The following is a 23,149-nucleotide window of genomic DNA, read 5'->3' as shown; positions in this document are numbered from 1 at the left end:
TCTTCCTCTGTTACGGCGAACTGACTTTGATCTTCAGCAGATGAAACTGAAATACACACATTATTGACTCAGTGAATGACCATCAGGTGGTGAAAATATTGATCTATATAATATAAAAAGAGAAACAGCAATGGCGTCTGTCAGAGAGAGAGAGAGAGAGAGAGAGAGAGAGAGAGAGAGAGAGAGAGAGAGAGAGAGAGAGAGAGAGAGAGAGAGAGAGAGAGAGAGAGAGAGAGAGAGAGAGAGAGAGAGAGAGAGAGATCAGACTGAAGTGTTACCTCTCGCTCTGTAACATTTGTAAAGCAGCACGACTGTGGCCATCAGATACTGACAAGCTGCCAGAAGAAAACTGAGGATTTTGAGTCCAGAAATCTGAGCTGACACTGAAACACAAACACAAGAACATTATTCAGCAACATTACGGAGATCTGAAGGCCATTCAGAAAGTTTCTCGAGGAACCTAAAGTTATTGTCAGTGAATATAAAAGCTTTTAAAGGTTTTTCCTCCGGTCTCGTATTATTCCTCCACCGTTTCCCTTTTATTTTCATCAAAACTCAATGTTTGACACTGAACACACATGAGCTCAATCAGATTCATTCCTTCCTGCTTTCAAAAGAAAATAATAATAGTCTCTAACATGTTTGACCTGATTTTTAGGGATGGAAATGGGTGAAAAAAGGTGCGAACATTGCGTGGAAAGAGAAACATTCTCCGAGGTCAGGACACCTTTATATAAGCAAACTCGACTCTCAAAAATGTGTGACACTGCACAAAATGTGAATACAAAAGGAATGCAATAATTTACAAATCTAAAAAACTTATATTTTATTCACAATAGAATATAGATAACATATCAAATGTCTAAAGTGAGAGATTTTGAAATGTCATGCCAAATATTGGCTCATTTTGGATTTCATGAAAGCTATATATTCCAAAAAAGTTGGGACAGGTAGAAATAAGAGGCCGGAAAAGTTAAATGCACATATAAGGAACAGCTGAAGGACTAATTTGCAACTTATTAGGTCAATTGGCAACATTGGGTATAAAAGAGCCTCTCAGAGTGGCAGTGTCTCTTTTAGAAGTCAAGATGGGCAGAGGATCACCAATTCCCCCAATACTGCGGCGAAACATAGTGGAGCAATATCAGAAAGGAGTTTCTCAGAGAAAAATTGCAAGGAGTTTGAAGTTATCATCATCTAAAGTGCATAATATCATCCAAAGAAGCCATATCTAAACATGATCCAGAAGCACAGGCGTTTTCTCTGGGCCAAGGCTAATCTAAAATGTGGCAAAGTGCAAAACTGTTCTGTGGTCAGACGAATCAAAATGTGAAGTTCTTTTTGGAAAACTGGGACACCATTTCATCGGGACTAAAGAGGACAAGGACAACCCAAGTTGTTATCAGCACTCAGTTCAGAAGCCTGCAACCTCCCGCAATCTCTCTTGAAGCCAATACGGAAGTAATGCAAACTGCAATTCCTAAACTGGTTCCAAAAGGAGCAGAATCTCATTGAGCCCCATGTTAAAATTCCCAACTTTACAGCAAAAAAAAAAAAAAAAAAATGTTTACAGCCTGGTACAAACTGTGGTTTTGGCCTATACGGCTAATTTTGCCCTTCATAACAACTGTGAGGAGGTGAATTTTTTTTATAACTCATTCGCTTACGTTATATAAAGCCTTAAAGTTCTGCATAATTAAGGCATGGTTACTTTGAGTGACAGGTAGATAGCCATTTGTCCGCAGTCTATAGTCATTGCGTCACCTAAGCTCCACCCACATCTCGCCTTTTTTGCCCATTTTCTGTTATCCGGGAGTGACACGCGATGACTCGCTCGCAAGATGACAAGGCCAAGCTCGCCCCTACTTTAAAGGTGCACTATGCAACTTTCCGTCCACTGGAGGGCGCCTATTTAAAACAAATACGTAGTTTGATGACGCAAAGTTTGAGCGCAGTATCTTGGGACGTGGAGATTATGTTGATGGATGCGGTTATTAAAGTTACTGTAGTATGAAGCAGAGCCGGACCGAGTGTTGTGAAGCTGAACACGGCTGCTGGAGCGATATTTACACAAGTACCCGGCTCGTGAACACCGGGACTTTTATTATGACTGGATGGGACACAGTCGCCGGGCGCACACACTCTTTCTGCTCTTCCAGCCATGATTATGAGGTAAAGCAGCTCTGTTTATCATATAAGATACATTTAAGTGTGTTGAAAATTATGTTATGACGTTACTCTGTGCGTTCACTTGTTCACACTGCTAAGAGTAAAGCGCTCCTGCCAAATAAAAGCCGAAACCGAGGGTAGCGCAGATATGACGCAATTGACAGGCGACTCCCTCAAACGCTATGCTGAAACGTCCCAGTCCTTAGTTAAAATAGCAATTTTCTCACAATGCACAAATAGTTGGAAACATGTGGAATATTGCAGGTACACAACTGAACAAAATATATAACACTGGCCTAGTGTTTTTTGTATATTTACTGCAAAAATACTACATAGTGCACCTTTAAGCTTCAGAACAGCTTATAGGAATCCTATGAGTGACGTCACGGACACTACGTCCAATATTTTTTTACAGTCTATGGTGTGGCATGGGCAGCTTACACATCTGGATAGGCGCTATCAATGCAGAAAGGTAACATATGCTCCATCCAGACGTCGTCTTTTTCAGGGAAGCCCTTGCATTTTCCAACATGACAAGATACTGCACCACATACTGCATCAATTACAACATCATGGCTGCATAGAAGAAGGATCTGGGCACTGAAATGTCCAGCCTGCAGTCCAGATCTTTCACTCATAGAAAACATTTGTCACATCATAAAGAGGAAGCTGCGACAAAGAAGACCTAAGACAGCTGAGCAACTAGAAGCCTGCATTAGACAAGAATGGGACAACATTCATATTCCTAAACTTGAGCAACTTGTCTCCTCAGTGCCCAGACGTTTGCAGACTGTCATAAAAAGAAGAGGGGATGCCACACAGGGGTAAACTTTTCCCAACTTTTTTGAGATATGATGGCATGGAATTTATAATCAACTTATTTTTCCCTTAAAATGATACATTTTCTCAGTTTAAACATTTAATATGTCATCTTGTGTTCTCATGTTGTATTCTGAAATTTGTTCAGAATTGCATTCTGTTTTTATTCACAATTTGTACAATGTCCCAACTTTTTTGGGATCGGGATTGTATAAAACACTAAGGGTGCTTTCACACTTGGTTCGATTGCCTGGAACGAACCTGAGTTCAATTGCTCCCCCCTCCTCCTGCCCCTGCTGGACTGTGGTCATATTATATTATTTGGGTCCGAACCGGGGTTCGTTTGCGTCATCAAAGCAGCAGCTGTTTACCCGGTTGCTTAGTAACGACAGTGAGCGTGAAGGAGGCGAAATGTGCCTTAAATGAAGGCCGCGAATGCCCTGCAAATGCTCTGAAGAATGCTGAAGACGAGCAGAAACGAGATCTACAGCTCTCTGCTTGAGGCATGTCAGTGAGGCTCGTCAGGTAAATGACTGAAACACATACAAAACACACATTTTTATCTGCTCATATGCAATATCATCCAACTGCGGCCACAAATGGGTGTTTTCTTGCTGGTGAAGGTTACCGCTTTCTCAGACTAGAATTTCTTCTTCTTCTTCTTCTTCTTCTTCTTCTTCTTCTTCTTCTTCTTCTTCTTCTTCTTCTTCGTCTTCGTCTTCGTCTTCGTCTTCTTCTTCTTCACCTCTTCTGCTGAACTGCTAGCTGTCAACATCCGGATTCATTTGTTCAACATTCGCTAGTTAGTTTTTCTCAAACAGAAGCTTCAAAATAAGATCTAGCATCTTGTAACATGACAGCATGACGTTATAGCCAAGTGGCATGTTATCTGTACGCCTTTTGAGCTATCCGCGTGAATGTCTACGCCTAACCGAATCATTATGTGTGTGTGTGTGTGTGTGTGTGTGTGTGTGTGTGTGTGTGTGTGTGTGTGTGTCCACAATGAAACATACTAAATTATGTTTTTTTGAAAATGTAAAAATGCAGAATGTGTCTTGTGATGGGTAGGTTTAGAGATCAGGGTTGGGTGGAGGCAATCGTTATTGGGATTGACATGGCCAATGAAATGTTTAGAATCGGTTGCAGGGCATTTCCGCTGAACTGGTTCGGGAAAAAATTCACGCATATGGAAGAGGAAATTACATCGTACCCAGAGGTGGTAAAAGTACTCAAAGGTTATACTCGAGTGAAAGTATATATACCTAAATAAAAAAATACTCCAGTAAAAGTAGAAAGTCCTCCATTCAAACATCACTTGAGTAAAAGTACAAAAGTATCAGATTTAAAACGTACTCAAGTACCGAAAGTCAAAAGTAAATATTCAAATTAACTGTAAATATCAATAATTAAGCAGATAAAATCTTTTGGGACTGATATGCAATGCTTTAATTGAACAAATGATAAGATTAGATACTGCAATTAAGAATTTGTTAGATTTGCAATTAATAGGAGACAATAAAGCACCTTAACGCAGTATAGGGGTTAAACTTAAAATAGACATGTTCCATAACATTAGCTCCATAAAACAGATGAGGAGCAAGATACTATTAACTAATTCAATATTAATTCAAAAGCCATAACCACAATGACATATTACGTAACAATTAGTTAATATTCATGTGCCTCAACAAGTAAAGTTATAATATAATTTTGCCAATTGCTATGATTAATGATTAATTAAACAGACAACTGAGAGTCGGAATGCATGGCTTTGAATACGTGAATTTACATTATTAGTTCATGTAATATGTTATTAGGGAATTAATGATGTCAATAGCAATTCATATATTACTTAATCTATTAATCATAGAGAATGTTCATTAATTGCTGATGCAGTGATCATTAATAAATGGTTTAGTTCTTCATTAGTAATACATTAACTCATGATTATCTGTGCATTAGGCATGAATTATAATAGTGCACCTGTATTGTAAAATGTTACTGATGTTTTCATAGTAAATAGTGTGCCGCAAAATAAAAAAGTTGGGGAAACACTGAGCTAACGTTAGTGTGGCAAACCTGACTTGTCTGCTTTTCCAAGTCTATACCCGACTGGATCATCCATGACCGACCAGACCGGTTTGGAAATCAAGTGTAATAAATACTTAATACTTGGAGCGGGCATGGGGAAATGTATTGGAGTAAAAAGTAAACTTTGCCTTTAATATTGTAGTGGAGTAAGAGTAAAAGTAGATGCAAATAAAATATACTCAAGTAAAGTACAGATCCCCGAAAAAAATACTTAAGTAAAGTATCAAAGTATTTTTACTTGATTACTTACCACCCCTGATCGTACCCAGTGTGGCTTGAGAAACTCATCACGATTGGTCGATGAGACGCTACCAGGAACGCAATAGGCATTCTTGTTTCATGATGGGAACGCCTGTAAGACTGAAAAAACTAGTAGATGCCGAATTGTCTGAATGAGGAACAAGGACTCTCTGAGAAAATAAAGGAAATTAACATCTGAACTGTCCCTCACACACCACTGGAGACGCAAGTCTCACCTCACTATCAGCTAATCTACATCTTTCCCTTTTGACCCACTCTCCCCCAATTCCTTCCCTGTCTCATGCTGAGATCACCTGAAAATACACACAAAATCTCTATATTACAATGTCAATCCACACGATACAGTATTATATGTGTTTGATATCATTTGAAATGTTTCAGTGCGACTGGTACAAATATCTCAACTCCACAGAAGTTAACCAAAAGATAATTAATGTTTTAAGAGTTTAAAGATATCTTGTCTTAGTTTGGTGGGTGTGGCTTTCAACCATTTGGCCTTTGCATCAATACAAGTCTTGATCAATGCAAATTCCCATTGTGAGCTTGTGTTTACATTTGAAAGAGTTTGTGCATTTGTTTCTGGGTATTTAAGGAAATGTTGCAAAGAGCTCAGGGCTTGACACTTTAAACCGGTCAGCCCGTAATGTTGGATGTCTCAAGATAGCCAGCATTATGTAGTTTTCAGAAGTCAGGTATACATTTCATTCTTTACTTCAGAGTATTTGATGTTTTATATGGATTACCTTTGAATTGACTATGTAATTGGCTTTTTACATTTACCTGACTGTTAATAAATTGTTACACTTTGATTGATTCTGACTTGCTCTGGAATTATTCAGGTTGGGTATAATTTCAACAAAGGGTTAAACGGAATAATTAAATGTGTACTTAAACTATTAAAAATGAATGACCAAATAAACAATTGGCATTCTAACCCAAAATCTAAATTATCATTAAATGGAGTCAGATAACGAGGAATTGGAATAAAATCCCCTTTTCCCCCGCTGAAAAGACCGAACGCGCAGCGACCTTCACCCGCCGATCGTTAGCCTCCATTGGGACGATTTGGGCGGCCTTACACGCCCAAGCCGCAGCTGGACCCTTCTCCTCATATGTCATTAATAGCCGTTCACTTCTGCGATTTAGTACGATTGCGTTCAACATCAGCACACCCGAGTTCGGAAGACGGCGTTCACATCATCCAAACCAACCGAACTCTGATGTCAATCGAACCCGGGTGCGCACCAAAAGTGCTAGTGTGAAAGCACCCTAAGTATCTTTGCACTAATTCTAACAAGTTTTTGTGTCTTATGTAGGCAAAAACAACCCTTTATAAAATGTGAAGGGCCCGCTTCCTTTGATTTGCGGCACGTCTCAGCCTTGCCCTGTTTTCTTTGACTCATTCATTGACTCTCACCTCTGACTGAGATCCAGCTGTGGGGTGACGCTCCTCTCTCTGTTTTACAGTAGTAGAAACCCTCATGTGACTTTGAGACAGTAGTGATGTTCATCTCTCCTGTCGTCTGATTCTGGATCAGTGATCCGTCTTTATAGAAACCAGCGCTGAGGATCGAGGGGTTTGTAGATCGATGTAAACAGTGTAGAGTCAGAGTCTCTCCCTCAATCACATGATCAACAGAACTCAGAATCACTTCACCATCTACAAACACAAGACACACACCAACAGACGGCAGTGATCATACAGGCTGAACTTAATCAGAGCCATATTCAGTTATTACAAAATATCCTGATCAAAAATAATGTTTATAATATCCCCCCGAATAATTATAAAAGGCCAAATTGTCTCCCCCAATGTTAGATTTTCTTGATTACTCCATCACACACCTCTCTGTATATTGATATGATGACAAAAGTAGAATGTTACATTTTTAGGTTGGGATGAGTGAGATGGCCAATCAAATCAAAAGAAGGCGTGGTTTAACTGTTAGTGTGAATTCATATAAGATGCAAGTTTTTTTTAATATTGTGTTAACCATAACTCAATTTGAAAAAAATACAATACAAATTCTGACATTTTCAGTTTGTTTAATATATAAAGACCAGGAAATAATTATATTTTGTTATTTATTATGTTTTATATTTGTGCTTGTGATTGGACTCACCGTGTACAGTGATGTTTCGAGGACGGCGTTTCTCTCCAGATTCAGACTCACACCAGTACACTCCAGTGTCAGATGTGCTGAGAGAGTCCATTACACATGAAGATCCTGTTTGATTTGAACAAGTTTGTGTGCCTTTGTCTGTGTATCTTCTCACTGTCAATCCAGCAGAGTTACTCTGATCCTCACAGCTCAGAGCGAGAGACTCAGATGAGAAGTGTTGACTTCTGCTGGGATTGATGACCAGAGACACTGAAGCAGAAACTCCTGAAAAAAGCAAAATCTCAATCTAAACTGACACACAGAGACTGCAATGAAACAGAAATACGGACGAGCACAAACACAAATCCTCACCGGTGACCCACAGTGGCTGTGTGCTGCTGGTGTGTGTGTGATAGGCTGGTCGTCCTCTCTCTGCTCTGCACGTATAAACTCCTGTGTGCGGTGGAGACGCAGGACTGAGAGTGTAAGATCCTCCAGCTCCTCTGCTGCTGTCTGACAGATGATCATGATCTCTGAACCAGCTGAACGTCCAGCCTGTAGAGGAGCCTGAAACCTCACAGATCAGAGTCGCTGATTCTCCTTCAGTCAGCCACGGCTGTGGAGACACTCGCACGACTGCCTGAGCTTCAGCTGAACAAAACATCATGAGTTACAGAGCCGTAGAGAAACTGATGGAGAAGCGGATCACAACAAACACAAACTCACCTGATACAGTCAGTGTAACAGCATCACTGCGCTGAGAGCGTTGAGTCTTCATCTGTCCTGTACAGGTGTATTTACCGCTGTGAGAGTCTTCAACTCCGCTGATGATCAACTCTTGTGTTGAGGTTCGGCTGACAGTGTTTTTATACCAGCTGTTGTTTTCCTCTATTTCCCATCTGTATGTCCACTCAGTGTCTCCTCCCCACTTTATATCACATCTGAGAGTGACTGTTTCTCCTCTAAACACTCGTTCATCAGGTCGTACCGTCACCAAAGCTTTAGGACTCTCTGTACAAACACAGATTATTGCATTTATAGTTTAAGATGTTGTGTAGATATGGTCTCTGATCTGTATATGTTGCATCCAAGCCTGCAGTCTCCCTCTCATTTACTGAAGCTTTCGCGCCTCGATCGCCCCCCGGTGACAGGTCCCAGTATAGCCGCCCCTCTGTGATTTCTAATGGACGCGAGGCAAACTAAATAATAAAATTACACTTCAAAATGTTTTCCCCAAAGTTAGTTTATGTCACTGAAGGCAGTTATCATCACGATGATTTCATTTCAGGTGTTCGTTTTTAAAATAAGTTTAGTTTGAGTTAGTTATTTGATGCAATAAAAACGGGTGGTGTGACGTCATGATTGACAGCTGAGACTGACGTCTTCTCTGAGTGAAGTTGTCACTGAGGCACTAACGGACTTTTTTCGGAATTTTTGGGAGCAGATTAGAGCTTTAGCTTTAATTTCTACATTTCCATAACTGTTTATTTCACACCAACATAATTAATTGTTCTGCATCTGCGAGAGTGTGGGCGGGCTTTTGATATAGCGGCTGTACTTCCTGCTCTACTTCCTGCGCTCTACTGCGCAACTCCGGTCCCAAAATCGCTACTGCGCAGACTCGGTCCCAAGATGTCCGCGCCGTGCAAGGCCGCCTGAAAGCTTCAAATATGGCAAGCGGAAACGGATGATGTCGAGTCGTCCATATTTTTTTACGGTCTATGGTTGCATCACACACACATTCTCTCTCACCTGTAGCATTTACCCACAGTGCATCACTGTATTGTGTGTAATAGACTGGTTTCCCTCTTCCAGCTCTACACCAGTACTGGCCTCCATCAGACACTGAATCAATCTTCAGGCTGTAGGGGTTTGTTTCTGTCTTCTTTGTCTCAGAGTTCACTGTGTGTTTGTACCAGTAAAAGTCCCAGTGTCCAGTGGACGGATCCATGCCACAGGTCAAAGTCACTGTGTTTCCTGTCAGTGCAGCTCCTGCAGGATCTGATGTGAGTTCAGGCTTCGGCTTTAGATCTGCAGGAGAACAAGAACAGATTCAGATCCTCAAGAGTCAGAGTTCAGCTGCGCTACATCACTGAGTATAAAATAATATAAATCTTAAATCGACTGTTTGAAGAACTGTAAATCATAATATTACAAAACGGCGACAAGATCGTCTGAAAAGCAAAGCAAAGCTGCATTTGTATAAAGACTCAGAGTCACAGAACGTGCAAGCAGCAATTAAGTAATTTCATACAGAAAGATGTTTAATGTTATTGAAGTGATGAAACTGAAGTGTAATTATCATCATTCACACAGAACTGTTTTCATCTGTTGCTCAGGTGTGTGTTCACGTGTCAGACAGACGTCTTCAGCTCTAGTGTCGTTTTTCTGTTTCATCATCACTTCATGAGTGTTGTGTTTTTAAGTTTGCTCTTAAGGTTAAAAACTTCTACTTTGAAAAAAAACTTTGACCTGAAAAACGACTCATTGCTGGATGTATTTCTGCTGGACAGGTAATCTTTCATTTTGATTATACAGTTTTTTGGTTTATGTTTTCATGAAGCATGTATCAAATTTAACTTTAGATAACAAAATGCATGTGTGAAAGCTAGTACACCGCATGCAGGAACGTTTATTTAGAGCTAAGTTAGCTTTAGCTGCTGCTAATCAACAATGCTTTCATCATGAAAACTCTTACATGAAAAGCACAGTTATGAATCTTACACGAAATTCATCTTCATCACAGTATAACTGATGTTATTGGAAAAAACATGATTCTACCCGTTTTCTTTGCCTTGTAAATATAACTAGCTCGTTACCGAATCAAACAAAAATATACTTTAAACTTTTCCAGTATCGGTATTCTAGCTTGATAGTGAGGACTAAAAGACATCTTATCTGTTTATATTAATACTGATAAAGTTAGATGTTTTATTACATGTGATTCTGACATGATGTCACTACATGCGGCTCAGGTCAATAAAGCGTCTTCCAGCTGATTGGTCGGTGAGGCGTGTTCATGTGTTTTGGGGGCGTGGCTGTGGAAAGAGTGAATGGAAATAATTAGCTGTCTTTAAAACAGTCGTGAGAGGTCTACACACACTCAAATTTTATACTTTCTTTATTTTCCACAAATTTGGAAAAAATGTTTTTTTAACCAATTCCTACCTATCCTACCTTTAAGTTCTCAAAAAAAAAATATATATATATATATATTACAAAATGAATGGCCTTGTCAAATGACTGTCGTTTTAACTTATATGGTGGAGAAGGTGACGCTTGCTAGAAGGATCGAGTGAACGATCTGGAAGGGAAGTATACGGTTGTATTTTGTAATACAAAATAATATTACCCTTTGTCATTAGACACACTATTTAGTTTTGTATGGTACTTGGTGTGTCCTATTGTTACTGTACTAGCATCTTTCGTTATCTAGACCAGGGGTTTTCAAACTGGGGTCCGGGGACTCCCAGGGGTCCTCCAGAAGGTTCTAAGGGGTCCCAGAAACTTTTAGAGAATTAAAAGACAGAGAAAAAAAATGAAGGCTACTTATTATTCTAGATGTGTTACATTTGTAAATGTTTCTCTGCCATATACATTGCAGAATTGTATATGTTTGCTCAGTATCTTTAGTGGGTTTTACTCACCATAGGTCCCTTTATCGCGCTCACTGGGGTTGTAAGGCAGTATTCTTACGCAAGAGGCTTACATACATTTATTGTGAAAGTTGCTTATTCTTCTTTAGGTTTATACATCCATCATTAATAGCCAATTTAAGTTTGGAAACAATGTTGTAATTGTAATGTCACACTTACTATTTAACAGTTTAAATATATATATATATATATATATATATATATATATATATATATATATATATATATATATATATATATATATATATATATATATATATATATATATATATATATATATATATTTTTTTTTTTTTTTTTTTTTTTTTTTTTTTTTACATAAAAATAGATTTTAGGAAGGGGGTCCCTCATAAAGGTTCATCGTATTTGAGGGTCCTTGGCATCATAAAGATTGAAAACTCCTGATCTAGGCAATGTGGTCTCTCTAAGAAACTTTCAGTTTAATCAGAAATTGTTTAAACAGTCAATAAGTGTATAAATCACTACTTTCTGCTTGCAGGAATACAGTTGCCCCTTTCTTCAGTTTAAGACGTTCAGCGAAGCTTGCTTGAAATGAGCCGAACAAACAAACGATCTTGAATTCAATTGTTGTGATATTCAATTATAATAAACCTCAACCATGACTGTTGACATTTTTTATCTGTGGGAAGGGTAGAAAAGTCCTCACGTCCCCTGCACAGCCTGGAGCATGACGTGTCATGAGAGCTGCCGTTTTTGCTATCCTCGAGTGTCTTGTTTACCTGCAGATCCTGATGATTCGGCTCCGTCAGTCCCGCCTGACAATGCACATGATCGGACATATGTAAATGTTGGGGGCGTACAAATAAATGATCCCCAGCGATTGCGTCACATCTGGCGTTTTGTTGAGAATCACTTATTTTTCCGTGATGTTTTTCATGCACGAGATTTACATAAGAAGGAGGAGGCAATGGTGTTTGAGACTCACAGTATGTGATGTCCATGTACTGAACTCTTATTATTTCACTATAGCAAGGTTAATTCAATTTTTCATTCTAGGGCACCTTCAAACTTTTGAATCAGATGCCTCCTCCTCTCTGATCAGAGTCCTGAAGTGGTGAACACCATTAAAGAACTGGCATTCAGTGGAGCAATCCCCAACAAGTAGCAATTCTTCACTTTCCCTCCCCAGACTGCTCTGTTGCTGTTAGCTTTATTACTTTCACTCCACCATAAGCACTGCACTCAACACACACACTAAGTAACTTCCAAAACCAACAGAGAGGTCAGGACAGGAGCTGTTTGGACACGATGCCTCTGACGTGAGATTGTGTTTGACTAACACTGCATGTACATGAGCAGCTTTTCTTTTATTGAATCCTGAATAATTCATGACTTGTGCTGTGTTTAATCATTATCTAAGAGCAGCAACTTTAAGGCGTGTTATATGTTCAAAATTAGTATGTTTGTAGACTTCAGTGAAATGTGCGCTGGTTTCTCTCCGCGTTCTGAACTGGTGTGCGAGTCTCATCGTCAATAAACACAAGCTCTTATCATCTCCATCCAGAGCAATTAATTACATGTTTCTCGTTCTTCCATGTCAAAGGGTCTGTTATTATCAGATCTGTTGAAGATGCAGATTCTGTTCATGCTAAGACATTTTAGGAAATCCAGACAGGGCAATGTTTACTGCCTTGTCCAGGATAAAGAGTGTGTGGTGACCCAATATACAATAATACAAGTATGGCGATATTAAATGACTAAAACCGGGATATAAGATTTTGGCCATATTGCCCATATTGGCCATTCATTCCCTGTGTGACTTTTCCAGAGGCTTGTGTTTGGATTTGACCACGAGGGGTCGCTGTGGTCAAAGCTTCAGCTCTGCCACTCTGAGCTCGACTGATATGTCTGAGGTGAAGCACTCACTTATTAGCATACGGACCAAGAAATGTGGAAATAAATAAATGTTGAAATAAATAAAAGAAAAAAATCTAAATGAATGTGGAAATAAATAAATGATGAAATAAATAAAATAAAAAATCTAAATTAATGTGGAAATAAATAAATGTGGAGAAATACATCTATACATAAAAAGGAAATAAAAATACGCATTTATTTTCTTTGTATATTTATTTATCCTCTTAAACTCCGAGGACCCTGTACAGGGTCGGGAGTGGTATTGTCATATACTTTTAATTTTAAATGTCTGTGGAGAAGCTGTGATGTATGTGGTACCATTTGAAAGCTTAGAGTCTCTACTTTCTGGAGATAGGCATCACTTTGGCATTTGTTTTACACAAAGTAATGTATTTACACTAAATTACTCTGGTGGATTTGGCCTACCCAAATCTAAGTGTAACGAGTAAAAATATAGTGTGGCCCCTTTAAGAGCTGCGCGCTCCCAGCAAACAAGGTCTGCATTTTGTGTATGTGCGCACTGAGTCTTGTGCACACAAGCGTTACATAAATTCAGCATTTTGTCGTCATTTTACAGGAAACCCTTTAAAGTTACATAAAACACTGCTAAAAGTGATAAACCTCTAAGTATATGTTGTCTAAGCTGTAATACCCCCCCCCCAAAAAAATAAAAAATAAATAAAAAAAATAAATAAATAAAAAATAAAAAAATTAAATAAATAAATAAATAAATAAGTAGGCACTTTTTGATTTCTTTTTTATATAAATGAATGTTTGAAAGTGTGTAACTCAGGCCCTGTGTGCTCTAGGACCCTGCAGACACTTTGGGCTGTTTCCAGCATGTATAATTAATTTAATGACACTGGGATATTGCATTTATATCACTGTATATGGTGGAGGAGGGGGGTAGCAGGGTTGGGGGGGGGGGGGAGTCATCCCTTCAGACCCATTTGAGTAAATCTGTCATACAACATGACACAGACAAACTTCTTTTTTCCACTATTTTCTGTAATTTATTGGAAACAGCCCAAACTGTCTGCAGGGTCCTAGAGCTCACAGGGCCTGAGTTACACACAAAAAATTATTTATCAAAAACAAAACAAAAAAAATACTTTTGGGGGGGTTATTACAGCTTAGACAACATATTCTTACAGGTTCATCACTTTTAGCAGTGTTTTATGTAACTTTAAAGGGTTTAATGTTGAATGACGGCAAAATTAATGAAATGAATTTGACCCTAGACCCCTGTATGTGTGTATGGGAGGCTTTTCAATTTGGGTCGGCCAAATCCAGGCGGAAATCCCAAAAAATGGTCCTGGTGTTCAAGAGGATATGTATGTATTTATGTATTTATTTATTATTAGTTTAGTAATTCTGTTGATGTGATGTCAGTGATGATCACTCACCCGTCACAGTCAGAGTCACTACATCACTCGCGTGAGAGCAGAATAATCCTGATCCTGATCCTGATCCTGATCCTGATCCTGATCCTGATCCTGATCCTGATCCTGATCCTCTACAGCCGTAACACCTGCACCTCTGTGTGTGATCTGCAGTGATCTTGAACTCTTTCTCTTTAGAGCGCTGATCTTTACCATCATCACACCGCCATCTGTATGTCCATCCTTCCCCCTGTACGTCACATGTGAGAGTGACAGTCTCTCCTCTGAATATCTGTGATGGTTCAGGCTTTACAGTCAGAACAGCTTTAGGTATCTCTGTAAGAACTGCACAAACAGAAGTTATGATTAAACACAGTGCCGTTTCTAGGCATAGGCAAACTAGGCGGTCGCCTAGGGCGCCAACAGCTGGGGGGCGCCAGTGAGCCCCCGCCCCAACAAGATTTTTTAGTTATTTCATATATATTTTATTATTAATATTTCGTACTTTTGCTATTTCAAGGCATTATGACTAGTTGCGATTATTGGAGTGAAGTCGCCATGGTGATAGTGGCGCTGCTGTAATGAAATCATGTAGAGGGCGGCAGGGAACGTCGTCATCCGTGGCGTTATAACGCTTGTGTCCGAGTGAAAAATGCGGATAGCTCACTTAATGTAACTGGAGTGGATGCAAACACGGAGGCGATTAACATCAAACAGATCGCACTTTATTCCCCGCTGAACTCTCATCACAAACTCCCTTTTCGTCCACAGCATTACTTAATAAAACAAACTAACTGACTGTTAGCAACAGAAAAGAGAAAATAATCCCCACACATGGGAGCTCAAGACTGCGCACATACACAAAATGCAGACTTCGTTTGCAGGGAGCGCGCGCAACTCTTAAAGGGGCCACACTATATTTCTACTCGTTACAGCGTGCTTTAGTTTCTTCATCATGAAAAGGTCAAAGCCATCAGGGGCTCAGTATTGTAAAAAGAAAAAAGAGGAAATATAAAAAAAAGAAAGTGAAATATACAGGTATGTTAGCCATTATTGGTTATTTGTTCTCTACTAATCTGGTCTCTCTATCATAACGCTGAGCAAAACATTACAATGAATATTAGTACTGGACGGACCACACGCCATGCTCATTTCAGGTGCAGAACATTATAGCAGTTCATTTGAATATATATATATATTTTTTTACATCAGAGATAGCTGTTTAGTGTAAATTGATCAAGTAGGCTAATACTGTCATAACCATGGGCCTCACTGGGCCCTTTTTTATGAATTTATGCAACCCCCCCCCCAAAAAAAAATATGTGATTAACCTTTAAAACATATGAAACTGGCGCGAGGCTTCGGCTACTGCTTCGTCCCGGCTTTTAGTCTTTGTGTCGCTGTGTTCTTCAATCCGCAGCGGCGCCGAGTGACATGGTTTTCAAGCTATTGTTATCTAATTTTTTGGGCTTCAGAACATCTTAAAATACACATATGTAGATCATAGAAATCAAAATTTTCTCGGGGGAAAATCCCCCCCCCCCCCCAACATCTGTGATCTCAGTGATAATAAACCTAGCTACATTACTGGATTAATGCATGTACAATATGCCCATGAAATAAGAGTCATATTTACTTAATAAGTTGTAGTTAAAAAAAAAAAAGCGGTGGTGGGGGGGGGGGGGGTGGGGGGGGGTGGGATGGGGTGCAACATATGAATCTCGCCTAGGGTGCCAGAAAGGCTAGAAACGGCCCTGATTAAACATCTCACCAAATCAAATGAAGTGAATTGACTCGATCTGTCCTAAACTCTTCATAAATGTCACCGCACAAAAGAAGATATTTTAAAGAACAGATTCTAGAGAGCGTTTGATTGGACAGAAAATCTGATGAGAAGCTGAAGAGTGATGTCATCAAAATCACTGATCCTTATTGGCTGGCGTGAGAGACTGTGAGTTTTGAACTGTTATCTTCTAAATGTGAATTGTGTCATTGTTGTGGATCAACACTGGCTTATAGATAACAGTAAGACGACCATATTCATACTAAAAGACAAAACACTTCCATTTTTATTTCATGTGGACATTAAACTCAGTTCATTGACACTTAAAAAGAGAACAATAATGGAAATACATTTAAGCAATACATGGTAAATATTCATCAAAATAAAGAGAAATATAGTTCATTCATTTCATCAAAAACAATTCTGTCATGACCACAAATGTGGCGAGTGTGAGCCTCAAATAAACAGAAACAGAGGGTTAAGGCTTGAGGATATCACACACACACGTTTGTTTTTGTGAAATGTGGGGACATTCCATATTTTCTATCGCCCTGTAAGACTTTCAAGGACCTGACTGACGGAAATCTGCTGTGAAAGAGGATGAAACCAATGATTCAGGTTCCACTATAGTTCAGAAGAAGATCATCTGTACATATTTATGCATTTGTTGCTGAAGTTGTCACTTCTGTTATCTAGAATGGTGCAACGATCAATTCATCTCCTACTTCATTTGATTCCACCATCACCAAAAGACTGAGACCTGGGAAGATGTCCTCATATCCTCTGGTGACTTTTTTTAATCCTTGTCTTATCAAACTGCAAAAAGTGTGAACTTTTTAAAAAGAAGAATCCAACATTAAAAAAAAATGGTTTTAAATACAAATTTTAGAACAGCAGGTTCACCCGCAAAATGGATCTGACTAGAAATTCACAAAGTATTAACAACGTCATCATAACTCTGTCCACCTTGTATCTTAATGTGAAAACATTAAACCCATTGACTGCTTTTCTACGAATATTAAGGTGATATAAGAAAAATATATTTACAAGGTGAATTTCGACTTTACACCTATACTATCAATCAATCAATCAACTTTATTTATATCGCGCTTTTACAATGCCGATTGTGTCAAAGCAGCTTCACAGTGTCAAACAGGACAATACTGCAACAAAATTAGATTCGGCTGTACAGTCGCTCTGGAGAAAACAGTGATGTTATCAGCTTATTTTAATTTATCAGAGCGACAATGTTGGCAGATCAGTATTATAGTTTATAGAGGACTTTACATTGGCAATGAATGAAACTAAGACAGTGGACATGGTCATCAGTGTTAGGAATGAGCAAAACAGTCCTTGTCCTTATTCCTCTGTTATTTCCAGACATGTATTTAGTAGAGTTTTATCCTTTAAACTGCTCGGTGTCCATATCTCTTCCGATCCGTCATGGGACGCCCACATTAAGTACATGATTATGAAAGTACGAATCTATTATCTTTGTGTTGCTAAAAAAGTGGGTCTACCTTGTGATGTTTAATGCACATTTGAGCTCTTAGAAAATGTAAATATTATAATAACTCTATTCAAAACACATATTCATGAGATGAGAATGTGTTTTAAGAGGATGGACATTTGCATGTGAAATATTTGATCATAATTATTAAAGAATAATATCCTGAGACCAATTTGTTTTTCTTGTTGTGCAACAAGACCTTCAGATTAAATTATTAAATCATGGTAATGTCATTTTTTATATAAAGTTAACCATGCTGAAAAGCCACAGAATAGTAAGAATGGCTCGACACACACAAGACGTGCAGTGACTGAATAATGACTAAAAGTGAATCTCTTCAGTCTATTCTAACAGATGTGGTTAATAAGAGTTAAAATATGGATTTAGATGATCATTAGACAGATGTGAATATGAAGACTCACCTGATACAGTCAGTGTAAGAGCATCACTGATGTCTGTCTGTGAGTCTGATCTCTCTCCTCTACAGCTGAATTCAACACTGAGATACACATAAGCTGTGAAACTTATCTCTGCTGTTGGTGATGGATATGGATAGACAGGTTCTCCATCTCTAAACCATCTGTATGCCCACTGAGTGTCTCCTCCTCCCGGTATGACACATGTGAGAGTGACTGTCTCTCCACTGAACACTCGCTGATCCGGCTTCACCTTCACTACAGGTTTCACTGAGAAACAGAAGGAAATATTGAAAAGCATTGCAGATCACTGTCAGGAACTCAAAGCTTCTTCATGAGGAAAACACTATAAATTCAATTATAAATCTAGAACATAGTTTTCTTGTCAATTGTAATAATTACATCAAAAACTGGTGTTAAAAACTAAATTAAACTGATATATGTGTCCAGTCTGTCCTCTGTGTTCTTGATCTGCCTGTTCTGACCAGTAGATGGCGCTGTCTACAGTCAGGATCATAGACCGTAAAAAAATATGGACGACTCGTCATCATCCGTTTCCGCTTGCCATATTTGAAGCTTTCAGACGGCCTTGCACGGCGCTGACATCTTGGGACCGAGTCTGCGCAGTAGCGATTTCGGGACCGGAGTTGCGCAGTAGAGCGCAGGAAGTAGAGCAGGAAGTACAACTGCGATATCAAAAGCCCGCCCACACTCTCGCAGATGCAGAACAATTAATTATGTTGGTGTGAAATAAACAGTTATGGAAATGTAGAAATTAAAGCTAAAGCTCTAATCTGCTCCCAAAAATTTCGAAAAAAGTCCGTTAGTGCCTCAGTGACAGCTTCACTCCGAGAAGCCGTCAGTCTCAGCTGTCAATCATGACGGCACACCCCCCGTTTTTAAAGCGTCAGATAACTAACTCAAAGTAAACTTATTTTAAAAAAGAACACTTGAAATGAAATCATCGTGATGATAACTGCCTTCAGTGACATAAACTAACTTTGGTTAAAAAATATTTGAAATGTAATTTTATTGTTTAGTTTGTCTCGCGTCCATTAGAAAACACAGAGGGCGGCTATACTGTGACCGGTCACCGGGGGGCGATCGAGGCGCGAAAGCTTCAGTAAATGAGAGGGAGACTGCAGGCTTGGTCAGGATATAATGCAGGTATGGCATCATCTGTAGGATTTTTTTTTAAATTTTTAAATTTTTAATTTTTATTTTTTTATTATAGAGATTAAATTACAAACATTCAGCCATCACAGTAGTAAACAACATTAATACATCACATGATTACATATAACAAATTAAAGTAAATAAAATAATAATAATAAAAAATAAAAATAAAAAATAATTAAAAAAACAGACTTACAAATTGTTAATAAAGATAAAGGAAATTAATTATTGACATTTTGAGAATATATCAGTTATTGTCAAAGATTTCTTGTTTTTTTTTTTTTAATCAATTTAAGAGACTCAAAATACATGTCGATTTCAATTTGGAATAATTTGAAAATTGGTCTTGATTTGGAAAATTTTGCTTTATGAATATGGAACTTTCCTAATAAAATAAAGAGATTTACAATATTACATAAATTTCTGTCTTTATAATCAAAGTATGTAATAATCTGTTTTCCTCCAGTGTTGTTTTAGATGCTAGATCATTTTCAACACTTTTCCAGAATGTTACACAATACAAACAACCATAAAAGAGTGAATTAACGATTCTTGTTCGGTCTTACAAAAGCTACAATTATTATCAATAGGCTTGAATTGAGAGATACATAGATTTGTGGGATATATATTATGTAGTATTTTCAGATGTGATTCTCTGACTTTGTTTGTAATACAAAATTTAAAAGGAACAAACCAAATCGCATGCCAATTAATCTCAGTAAAATGAGAATTATTTTCTTTAAATTTAGAAAACATTTTCTAATATGTTTATTAGTGCAATTGCAACTCATAATATCCATTCCATTTATATAAAGAGTCCAGTTAAATTCAGGAGCTTCATTTTGTTTTTGCCATTAGGTATAGATTTGAAAACTGAGTTATATTCTTTGAAAGTTATTGGGAATGCCTTCTCTCTGAGAAAAGATTCATAGCTAAGTAAATGATTATTACAATCAAAAAGGTCTTTTAAAAGAATTATATCTCCATCAATCCATTTCTGCAAATATAATGACTTGTTCCCTTTAGTGATGCATTCATTATTCCATAATATAGATTTGTGTGGAGAAAAGTTGTGAGAATGACAAAGCTTCCAAGCCAAAATAGCTTGTTGATAAAATTGGGATGGTTTCAGATGCAATTTTGTAATATTGTAATTACATTTCAGTAAAAAATGTTAGGCCTCCTACTCTCTTAAAAATGTTGTTGGGGATAAAGTACCACAAGGACTCTGGTGCTCTCAAACATTCCTTTAACCATTTCACCTTAAAGGTATAATTCAAGTCCCAAAAGTCCAAAAGTTCAAATCCACCTTCATCCTTCGATCCGGAGAGCACTGCTTTTTTAACGTGATGGTGTCTGTTTTTCCACACAAAATTCATAAATATGGTATTTATGTCTTTGATTATTGAATCATGGACCTTAAGAGAGAGGGCAGGGTGGACAAATCTTGAAATCCCTTCAGCTTTAGTTAAAAGAATTCTTCCTAAAATGGAAATGTCTCTTTGAAGCCATAGATTTAGTATTGTTTTAGTTCCCTATATCGAGGGAACTTCGCACTGCGTCGAAACGACGAATTGGGGATGCTCCCTAAGCATAACCGCATCTGAAGTATGAATGAAACTTGTCCAATCCTAATTGGTGCAACGTCATGACGTAGATGTGACGGCATCACCGGAAGCTATAAAGGGATGTCCGGCGCATAGTAGCGTTAGTTATCGCTCTTCAGCAGTAACACTCTGTGTATATTGTCCTGTCTATTTATTGTTGTACGTCTTTCTAGCAAAGTAAATAAATATATATAGAGTTATATAATGGCGACTGCCCACCAAGCCATGCCGTGATACATCTGCATTGGTGGGCAGGGCATATATGGCGGCTGGGCGGGCTGGTAGTTCCCTGCATACACTATCTATTTTGCAGGCATACCAGGCCGACCTCCTCAAAGAGCTAGATGAGGGAGAGGGTCCCTCCCCTGAAGACATTTTAGAACTCCGTAAAGCTGCTGACTTGTCTCTCCGCATCACCAAGGAGATGGCCCGTGCCATCGGCCGCTCCATGCCATCTATGGTGACTGTGGAGAGACATTTATGGTTGAATTTATCGGGGATGAAGGAGAGGGATAAAACCTTTCTCCTTGATGCCCCGATTTCGCCTTCTGGTCTGTTCGGCGACGCCGTTAAAAACGTCGTCGACAGATTTCAGGAGGCGAAAAAACAGTCGGCAGCTTTTCGGCAGTTTCTCCCTCGTCGCTCTAAGGGGAAGGCTGCCCAAAGTGGGCAGCCTCAGCCGTCCACTAGCTCCTCGCACAGGCAGGTGCAGAAGGAGAGCGTCGCTTTTCGAGCCCCTCCTCCGGGAGCCTGGCAACAAAGGCGGCGCTCTCAACAACAGCAGCAGCAGCCTTCGAGGCCGAAGGGCGATCTGAGGAACGTCATTCTGGCTAAGAAGGCTGCTGCAAAGAGGTCCTAGCATCGGCTGGACCTTTAAGAGCGGTCCCCCCCACGCGGACGCAACCGAGGTTGTTCTCCGTGCGGCGCTCGGGGGAAAACGATGTGGTAATCCCGCCGTCACTGACGCTTCGGGCCACATCGTTTTCCCTGGGACAGGTGCTGTCCCAGTCGCCTCAAAAAAGACCTGCGATGGAACAGCGCTTGTCCCCACACACCGAATATCGACTCCAGCTGCTCCCTGCCGGGGCTCCGCTTCAGGGGCTGGGGACGAGATTCAAATAACACCCGAGGTCAGCCTCGAGAGGCTGATTCCCTTAGTAGATTATCTCGGCGCATGGAAATGCCTTCCGAAAATATCAAAATGGGTCCTGCGTACTGTAGAGACAGGGTACAGACTGCAGTTCGATCACCCCCCTCCAAAATTCAATGAGGTGACATGGACTGCAGTGGTGCCACAGCGGGTTCGGGTAATGGAACTAGAAGTAAAATCCTTGCTGGCGAGAGGAGCCATAGAAAAGGTTCCGATGTCGGAGAGGGATGCCGGGTTCTACAGCTGGTACTTTATAGTTCCAAAAAAGGATGGAGGGCTACGGCCGATTTTAGATCTGAGGTATCTGAACCGGTCTCTGAGGAGATTCAGGTTCAAAATGTTGACTATCTCTGCCATCGTGAGTCAGATCCAGCCCAAGGACTGGTTCGTCACGATAGATTTAAAAGACGCCTATTTCCATATATCCATCCTTCCATGCCACAGGAAGTTTCTGAGGTTCGCTTTTGGGGGCGAAGCATACCAATATCGTGTACTTCCGTTCGGTCTAGCTCTTTCCCCTCGCACGTTCACAAAGTGCATGGATGCAGCTCTGGCTCCATTGAGACTTCAGGGCATCCGTGTGCTGAATTATATCGACGACTGGCTAATCCTGGCGCAGTCGTACGAGATGGCAGTTCAACATAGAGATGTAGTTCTGTCACACATCCAGTGCTTGGGGTTGAGACTCAATTCGAAAAAGAGTGTGTTACAGCCGGCCCAGAAAACGAGTTTTCTGGGGGTAATATGGGACTCGGTTTCGATGCGGGCACATCTATCTCCAGCACGAATCGAGACCACTCTAGCGATAGTCTCAAAAATAAAGCTAGGGCAGAATATCACTGTAAAGCACTTTCAAAGAGTATTAGGGTACCTAGCGGCAGCATCCAATGTGATTCCCTTCGGCCTGTTACACATGAGTGCTTTACAGTGGTGGCTAAAGACCAGGGGGTTCTCCCCCAGGGGAAACCCTTTTCGTATGATCAGAGTTACGCGCAAATGCCTTCGGGCTCTAGTCATATGGAAGAAAGTCTGGTTTCTGTCCCAGGGACCAGTGCTGGGAGCATCGTGTTGCCGGAAGACCGTTTCAACAGATGCATCCCTCACTGGTTGGGGCGCGGTCATGGAAGGCCGCTTTGCGAGAGGTCCGTG

General features: G+C 39.6%; 1 protein-coding gene across 1 annotated transcript; it reads right to left on the bottom strand.

The window, feature by feature from the left end:
* Positions 1-261: 261 nt before the first annotated feature.
* On the bottom strand, positions 262-19,246 carry LOC137071965 (Fc receptor-like protein 5). Its single transcript, XM_067440217.1, has 9 exons — positions 19,162-19,246; positions 18,074-18,337; positions 14,383-14,703; positions 9,195-9,473; positions 8,169-8,453; positions 7,815-8,093; positions 7,464-7,727; positions 6,758-7,000; positions 262-383 (listed from the first exon to the last, which is right to left on the bottom strand). Exons 1-9 carry the CDS (start codon positions 19,244-19,246, stop codon positions 262-264), a joined length of 2,142 nt encoding a protein of 713 aa, XP_067296318.1.
* Between the last annotated feature and the right edge of the window lie 3,903 nt (positions 19,247-23,149).

Source organism: Pseudorasbora parva, chromosome 1, assembly GCF_024679245.1.
Source record: "Pseudorasbora parva isolate DD20220531a chromosome 1, ASM2467924v1, whole genome shotgun sequence".
NCBI lineage: Eukaryota > Metazoa > Chordata > Actinopteri > Cypriniformes > Gobionidae > Pseudorasbora > Pseudorasbora parva.
Note: the sequence above shows the minus strand (reverse complement) of the source record. Positions and strands in the feature narration are given on the sequence as shown.